Source organism: Phyllostomus hastatus, unplaced genomic scaffold, assembly GCF_019186645.2.
Source record: "Phyllostomus hastatus isolate PE091 unplaced genomic scaffold, TTU_PhHast_1.1 phas_contig_34, whole genome shotgun sequence".
In the NCBI taxonomy this organism is placed as follows: Eukaryota; Metazoa; Chordata; class Mammalia; order Chiroptera; family Phyllostomidae; genus Phyllostomus; species Phyllostomus hastatus.
The window spans coordinates 10133141-10141624 of NW_025333857.1; the positions used below are offsets into that span (position 1 = coordinate 10133141).

The 8484-nt window shown below is 46.1% G+C and overlaps 1 protein-coding gene across 1 annotated transcript in view; it reads right to left on the bottom strand.

Annotated features, from left to right (window-relative positions):
• Window positions 1–8282, bottom strand: part of LOC123819766 (methylthioadenosine phosphorylase) — a 49562-nt gene extending 41280 nt beyond the window's left edge. Inside the window, exon 1 of the mRNA XM_045840313.1 lies at window positions 8128–8282. Within this exon, the coding sequence (XP_045696269.1) occupies window positions 8128–8160 (33 nt within the window). The 5' untranslated portion in view covers window positions 8161–8282. The remainder of the gene's footprint in view (window positions 1–8127) is intronic.
• Window positions 8283–8484: the final 202 nt, after the last annotated feature.

The following is an 8484-nucleotide window of genomic DNA, read 5'->3' on the forward strand; positions in this document are numbered from 1 at the left end:
AAGCTGGAATAGGAACCCTGGTCTTCCATGCTTGACCACTATGATGTGCTACCTTCCAATATCCCCTGGGATTCTTTACAACATCATACCCTATTAGACAATTTTTGTCTCCATCTTATGAGAAAACTGATGCTCAGAGGGGTCAAGTTCTGGACCAAGGTCATAGAGCAAGCTTAGAAATAGTGACGCTGGATGTCTAAGTGAACCACCATGGAGGGCTGGCGGACTCTCCATCAGTGACCTCACACACCCTCAGGAAGCAATGACAATCTTGCCAGACCTCCTGGGCCAGAAGCAACAGCCCGCTCCAGCACTGAGATGGAACTTCTGGGACAACTCTGCCCTGCCAGGACTTCTTATTACACAAGGCAAAGTTCTGCACAGCGATTCCTGGCCAACTAAGGTCACTGCCAGATTTTAACCACCAGTAATTCATCCCACACTTTCCCACTGACAGCCATCAAGCCAATATCCTTAAGAGACGATTTGACTTTTTGAGACACTATGAAAGCATTTTATGTAACTAAATGTTGACTTACTTGGGCAGAACAGTTACTTCCAGCAATGCTGAAAGGGCTCATACGAAACCCTGCCCTCTATTTCCCCTGGTACCTGGACCCAGGAGATTCCATACACCCCACTTGGTTTCAGGAACCACACACCATCACTGATGCCTGGACACACAACCTAAGGGACTCCAGGACAGCACTCTTCAAACCCCGGAACCCTGAGCAGTTGAGCATAGCTCCTGCCAAGCAGGTGGGCTGCATCTAAGTGTTCAAGCTCAGGATGCAAAAGAGTCAGAGCTGGAGCTGGCACCAACTGCTGATCTGAGCTCTTCAGTCCCTCAGCTCTGGCTGCCACTGACAAGTGTGGCCAGTGCAGCAGACAGAAGCCCTCCTTATTGAACCAAACTGATTTTGAGGCCTCCCAGGGACTTGAAAGATCCCGGAAGTCCAGTTGTACGGGGAGAAAGTGGCTACAGGTCTGCTTGGGCAGGAGGCCTGTTCAAAACCTGCAATGATGTCCATGGAGAGAGCTGGTGGCTCCATCTCTGACCAGATAACCCCTGTATGAGCCACCCCTGTGGGTGATGGTTATGGGCTCAACTGTGTCCCCCAGATCTATATGAAGTCCTAACCCACAATACCTCAGAATGTGACTATTTTGGGAAATAGGCTATTTGAAGAGATAGAGTTAAATGAGGTCTTTGCGGGGGCGGTGGTGGTGGTTATCCAGTATGACTGGTGACCTTATAAGACACTAGGGCACAGGCATGCAGAAAAAAAACCCATGTAAAGACAAAGAAAGAAAAGGCCATCTGTCAGCCAAGAGGAGAGGCCTCAGGTAAAATCTAATACCTTGATTTTGAACTTCCGGTCTCCAGCATTATGATGAAATAAATTTCTGTTGCTTAAGCCACCCAATCTGTGGTATTTTGTTATGGTAGCCCTAATAAACAAGTACGTAACACTATATTTTGGTCAGAAATAACTGAGAATTTAGAACATCCATAGTTTTTATTTAACCAACTGCAAAGTGAAGATATTATTCTGAAGGGGACACATCCTCTCGGAGATATGGTTCAACTCCTGAAACGGTCAATAATTTTTTGAGGATTTCCTGAGAGCTTACTGTATTCTCTAAAGACAAGGCCCAGAGGCCGAATCAGGCCCTCCACCTGGTTTTAACAGGCACAGCACCGAGTTCCTTCTCCCTACTCAAGGAGCAGTTACATTTATACAGTCTTAAAATTGCATTCAGCCCTTTGAAGGCAACCTCAAGGCTGATGTGGCCCCCGGTGAAAATGAGTTTGACACCCTTGTAGACTTGGAAGTCTAAAGTGTGCCTTTGCTCGAGGACAGCAGGATCCTTCCCAGTGTCCCTCCTGGGTCACCTGCTGGATACTAGACTTACCAGGGAGCTTTCAATACCAAAGCCCAGGCCACAGACTGCAGAGATTCTAATGAACTGGCCAAGGCAGACTTTGTTCACTTAAAACTCCTCAGGTGGATCTAACGTGCAGCCAGAACTGAGCACCTGCTCTGGGACTTAGCTCTTATGAAATTCTAATTTTTTAAAAAACAATCTTCATCTGAGGACATTATTTCACTACTTTTTTAAAGACAGAGGAAAGGAGAGAAATATTGATGTGAGAGCTAGCACTGATTGGTTGTTTCCCACATGCACCTGGACGGGGGACTGCATGTGCCCACACTAGGGACTGTACGCATCCAAACTGGGGGCTGAACCTGCAACTTAAGTATGGGCCTTGACCAGGAAAGGAATCTGCAACCCCTCAGTTACAAGATGATGTCCCGACCGAGTTACACTGGCCAGAACTAGATAGCAAAAAAGGAAAAAAAATTAAAGATTTTAATTTATTTTTAGAGAAGGGAGGGAGAGAAATATCTGTGTGTGGTTGCCTCTCACACATTTTCCACTGTGGACCTGGCCCGCAACCCAGGCATGTGCCCCAATTGGGAATCAAACTGGCAATGCTTTGGTTTGCAAGCCAGCACTCAATCTACTGAGCCACACCAGCCAAGGCTAGATAGTGAAATTCTAAAATAAGGGCTGAGTGTCACAGGCTGAATGACAGCCCCTGATAGAGGTGTTATCTGTATCCTAGTTCCCAGAATCTGTGATTATTACTTTATGTGACTAAAGACTTTGGGATGTGGAGATTATCCTTGATTATCTCAGCAGGCCCTAAATGCAATCACAAGGGTCCTTATAAGATGATCAAACATGGAAGGAGGTGATGTGATGGCGGATAGAGAGAGAAAAGACGATGTGACACAGGTCAAGAAACAAGAAATGCCCATGACCCCTGGACCTTGGAAAAAGCAAGGAAACAGATTTTTCCTTAGATGCTCCAAGCAACCTGCCCTGCCCTAATGACACCTTGATTTCAGCTCCATAGGATTCCTTGTGGACTTCTGACCTCTAGAACTGTACGAGAATACATGTGCCTTATTTTAAGCCATCCAGTTTGTGGTAACCCTTATAGCAGTCACAGGAAACTAGTACACTAAAGATCACCTGAGGAGCTAATTAAAGGGCAGCTGTTCAGCCTTTTCTAAGTTCCCTGGGTCAGTGGTTGTCATACCTGAGTGGGCATCTAAACAGACTGAGGTTACTCTAAGCCCAGATTGCTGGTCCCCGGGGACTCCCTAGAGCTTCTAATTCAGAACTGAGGTAGGGCCCAAGAATTTGCACTTCTAATATATATTCAGGTGGGTGCATTACAGTGGAACATTGTAAATCACCTTACCATTCTTTTGACATTGTTTCTGTAAGTGCAGTCTCTGACTAATCCGTAGCTTGTAAATAAATAGCATGTTTGCCTAAGAATCTTAGGAACTAACTAGGACGTATCAAAAGATACATCCCCCAACCTTCAGGCATCTCAACTTTAGGAAATTTGCTGACCTTCAACCAGGATAATGTAAAGCCAGAATGACTGCACCAGGATGCACACTGGACCATCACTTGCCTTACTGGAACGGACTGTGCTTGTCTGCATGTAGAGGACTTTGCAACCCCCTCTCCTTCCTTATAAAAACATCCGCCTCCACTGAGATAGGGAGATGGGCTGAGATGTGAGTCTCCCATCTTCCCAGGAAATGGGCTTTGAGACACAAGTCCCTCATCTTCCAGATGTCTGGCATCTGAATAAACCACTCTCATTACATCAGCACCTGCCTTTCAACTATTGGCTTTTGTAGCAACAGGTGGCTGGACCTGCATTTCGATTAGTTTTTGGCCACCCTGATGGGACAACATGGGCTTCGGTAAGGCCCAGAGGGCCCAGACTAGAGTCCCAGCTGCTTGTGGCTGGCTGACCCTGTGCCTGGGATTGCAGGAATTTCCCAAGAGCTGCCAAGAGTTCTTTAGTTGAGGGACTCTTCCTGCTCTCCCTCTCAAGGCATCAGCCACCTTTAAATGCTTTGCCAGTGAAAGGAAACAGGATGTTGGTGAGCTGATAAGCCCAGACTGGGTAACTCCCTGGCATGCACAATGGGGAGCGCCTGACCTACCACTTGGGTGCCTTGTGACCATCTGGGATTTGGTAGGAATCAACAGGTGCTGCCCCAGCAGGAGGCACAATTCAGTGACATGAAAAAAATCCCAGTTCCCCAGTGCGGGATTTGGTTGGAGCACTCTTTTGGTTTTGGTATTATTTGCTTTTCTTGTTACATACTGCTTTTTATTGTCTGTTAGTTTTGTTTCTCTGTTCCTCTACAGGAACAAGTCTGTTTGTTTGAGAGCCCTCATCTGTTCTACCTGTCTGAAATGAAACTTTGGTTACAGCTTTTTTGCTTGTTTTCTTATCTTTTAGGAACTTGGTTTGATCTTTGCTGTTTTGTACATACCGGGAATCCTCTGCCTCCAGCATCTGGACCTCGTCAGGGTCATTCAAGGTACTGGTAGGTGTGGGAAGAGAGTCTAGGGTTAGTCCCGGTCCCTCCTTTTAGAGGATTTAGTTTGAGCATATTCATCTATTTAAACTTTGTTTTTGCTTAAATACTGTTCTTGTTTCTATTGTTTCTATTTTGAAAGGAATGGCTCAGTCTTGATCACAAATTGTTTTGCCAAAAGTCTGGTAAATGGGACAAGATCTCTAATGTACAAACTTTCATGTTGTTACACCATGAGGATTTTACTCAGAAAGGATTAAAATTCATGGTTTAAAAAGGGGGAAAAGATCTTATTCCCTTCTCAGACAGTAAACCTAAGAAAAAAATCAGAAAAATGAGTCTTTAAACATTCTGAATCCTCCTTCTAGATGCCCAAGAACTATGGTCCCAGGAACAAGCCCAAGGCTGGTATCTCCCCTGCCTCTTCTCCAGCATGCTTAAAGTTGCCAAAGGCACTTGATAGTAAAACAGCTCACTTTTGAGCACACTTTAGAAATGCAGAAATCGCCAAGAATCCACATAGATGGTTTATATTAATGCCTTTGAAAGTTATTAACATAAAATATACTTGTTTTTTTGTCTGGAATTACAAGAAAGTTCATGTTATCTCTGTAAGTGCTGTCAGGGGGTGGTGCAAGGAAGGCAGCCACACATTGATGCTTCTTTCCCTCTCTTTCTCTCTCCCCTCCCCACCCCCTCTAAAAATAAATAAATATATAAATAAATCCTTTAAAAGATATCTAGAATTATTAAAATCAAATGCAATAATGCATCAGTATCATTCACTATCCCTGCATACCATTCTACCTTCAGAAAAAAACAAGGTCAAAATAAACTTCCTCAAAGCAACAAAAATGTCTTTTATTTTGTTTGTCTCTGCTAGTCAGGACACAAACCTGGTTGCTCCTAATCTCACCAGGCAGCCTCTGTCTCAGGGACTTAGCCCAGGATCCCTCAACCAAGTGTGAACCAGCCCTCCTGGGGGTGTCTGGAAACCCATGGAGACATTTCTGGTTGTCACAATGATTTGAAGGAGTGCTACTGGTATATTGTGTATGTGTGTGTGTGTGTGGGGGGGGGCGGGGGCGTAAGTTGGCTGTGGAGCCAAGGATGTATTCAGGATTGTCCTACAAAAGGAGGAATTGTCCTAACCCAAATGCCATCATGTCCCTAGGCAAAAAATAAAGGCATGTTGGTCATATCCAACTGGGGCATGCGGGCTGACCCCCATTTTCTGAGGGTCACTGAAGGGCTTTTGGTCTGAAGGCCTTTGCCAATTACACTCAGACAGCTAAGAGGTGAACATAAGGGGCCCATTCTCCAAAGTCTAGACTCTATGACTTACCCATCCCTCTTAGTACCATTTTGTTAACAGCCCACTACTCATCTATAATGGGACTATACTCTGTCATAGCAACCACGATAAACAAGACAGAGTCATACATAGCCCATTCAAGGAGGCCTCCAGAATGCCATGTCTGAACTCAATGACCTATTCAGTCCTCCACATGGTCCACATACCACCTGCCCATGGCTGATGCTGGAGGTTCTCCCAGACCGTAGCTGTTATTAGTATGGTGGTGGGCAAGTGTCCAGTGGGCACTGGGAGGCAGTCGGCTTTATGCATTCACTCTATATTCCCTCTTAAGGCTTTACTCACAATAAAACAGAGCACAGAGATCACATGCCAGATTGGAAGTGCCTCAGAACACCTACTTGGTAGAATGTCAGGCACTAGGCCCCATTCGGTCCCTATCTAGGTCTGACTGTATAATGCTGGACACCCTAGTTGACCTTTTTGGGCCTCAGTTTCAAATCCACAAAAAGGGGTTTGTGTGGTATCTGGTCTTCAGGAATATTCCAGCTCTACATTCCATGGTCTGGGGACAGGATGTGGGTTTTATTAGCCTATTTTTCCCTGGACATTAACACCTCCTGTTTTCTATACAGGATGTTGCCTCAGCAGTCTGGGAAAGTTGGTGTTAGTATCATGGATTTTCAGCAGCAAAGGCATTATTGCCTTTCTAACCTCAAAGACAGAAAGCAACAGGCAGGCCTAACCCTATTTATACTTCTCAATTTGAATTTCAGCAGCTCACTAAGACCACAAACATACAGCATTCAATACTTAACATCAGGCTCCAATCAGTTCCCGTGCAGTGCCCACTCTCCACTTGAATGCACGGCACTGATTTTACAGGAAAACTGTGCGGCAGGGAGAATGATGAACCAGATTAATATGAGACTGTTTGAAATACCATTCCTCTCTGTTTTTAATATCACTCTAAGTGTAATATTAAAGGTAAGAGTTTCCAGCTTGCCAACTGAAAGCAGTGACCATAATACCTATCATCATAATTTAACTTTTGAAGAAAAGATATTCAAAACTAATCTCAGCTCCCCCACTTAAAAGCACTACCATTGAATAAGTTTCAATCATGTGCTAGATAGACTATACAATTTTAAATGTCCTAGCAAACCCTGCAGTAAAGTCCCCACTTTATGGATGGGTACCTAAGGAACTCGCTTTGCAAATGAATTTCATAAAAATTCTTTGTTCTCCATAACTGGAAAGGGAGAAACCTTCTACAAACATTTCTGAACTCAAGATTCTTTTCAAAATTGCAAAAGGAGTGACATATCTTAAGTGTGACTGCAACACTCTGCACCACACTCCCTTTCATACTGTCTCATTAAAAGCTGCAAGGGACTAATAATCACTCTTCTTGATTACATGCAGACCGCAGAGATTTGCCTTCTCTCTGGAGGAACCAAGACACACTTGGATAAGGCGGCAGGCCTCACTCCCTATCTCAAAAATTTCTCAAGTTAACTGACTTCTCAGCAAATCATAAAGAGCTGAGAAGAGATCTTAAGTGTTATCAATCTTTCCTTATGCACTATAATTACACACTATCCCTGGAGACACCAACCAGGAAAGAAATGTTTAAAGGCCCTGGGGAAACTCGGGGCACCCTTCAGAACTCGTGCTCTCCTCTGGCTAAAGATTGTACTTCAACAAGATCTCCAGTACCGAGAGCTCTGAAGTCCGTGAGCACAACGAAAGTTATCTCTAACTTTCAAGACTGCAAACAAAGCAGTTTCAAGCCAGAGGCCTACAAGCTGGGCGCCGCCTTCTACTCCATTTTGGTGTTGCAAAAGTCTCAGGATGCCTGAGGCACTACTGCAGGGGAAAACTTCAGGGGAAGTACTTCGTTTGCAAGAAAAAGAAAAGCCGGAAGCTTGCAAAACAGCAAGCAGGAGGTCCCGCCACGTGGGCCGCAGACAGAGCGGAATCACAGCGGAAGCTCGAGTCCAGCAGACCACATTGCATAGTCTCACCAGCTGCAAGCACACCACTACTACAGCGGGACCCATCTCCCGGGAAAGGAGTATTGCTCGGGAAAAGATGGAGTGCGGGCGGAACTCTGGCCCACAGCCTTTCTCCAAAGGGCTTGCCCACGTCCTGCGCGGTGAGGATACAGCTGAGACCAAAGGTGGAGGGGGCGAGTTTGCAAGCGTTCCCTCACACTCCACTCCCCTCCTCTGGCCAAACCCGCCCAGAGTGAGGTTCCCTAGACCTTTCCCACCGCGGCTGGGGGGACGCAATGCCCCGTGGCGCGGTTCCCCGAGGCGGGAGCAAAGGAGCACCGGCGCGGGGGCGGGGGGGGGGGCGGTAGCCGCTGGGACAGCTAAATCTCACCTTCACAGCTGCAGGGGTGGCACCTGAGGCCATTTCTGCACCGGGGAAAAAGCTGCGGAGTGGGCACGCAGGGCGTGCACGCTGAACGAATTAAGGAGCAGGATCGAGCGCACTCTGCAGGACTGAGCTGTGCAGATCACAGAGCAGCTCTGGCTCCTCCTCTTCCTCCCCGAAACAGCTGGATTGGCTGTTGGTGTGGGAGCTCCCCTCCTCCTCAATTCCAGGTTCCAGCGGTCCGCCCCTTTGCAGACCTTTTTGGTTCTTCGTTAGTGTGTTTGTTTGTTTGTTCCACCCCCCATTATAACTAACGGGTTCTTGATCATGATAATGGAGACTATTTATTGAGGCTTTTATGGT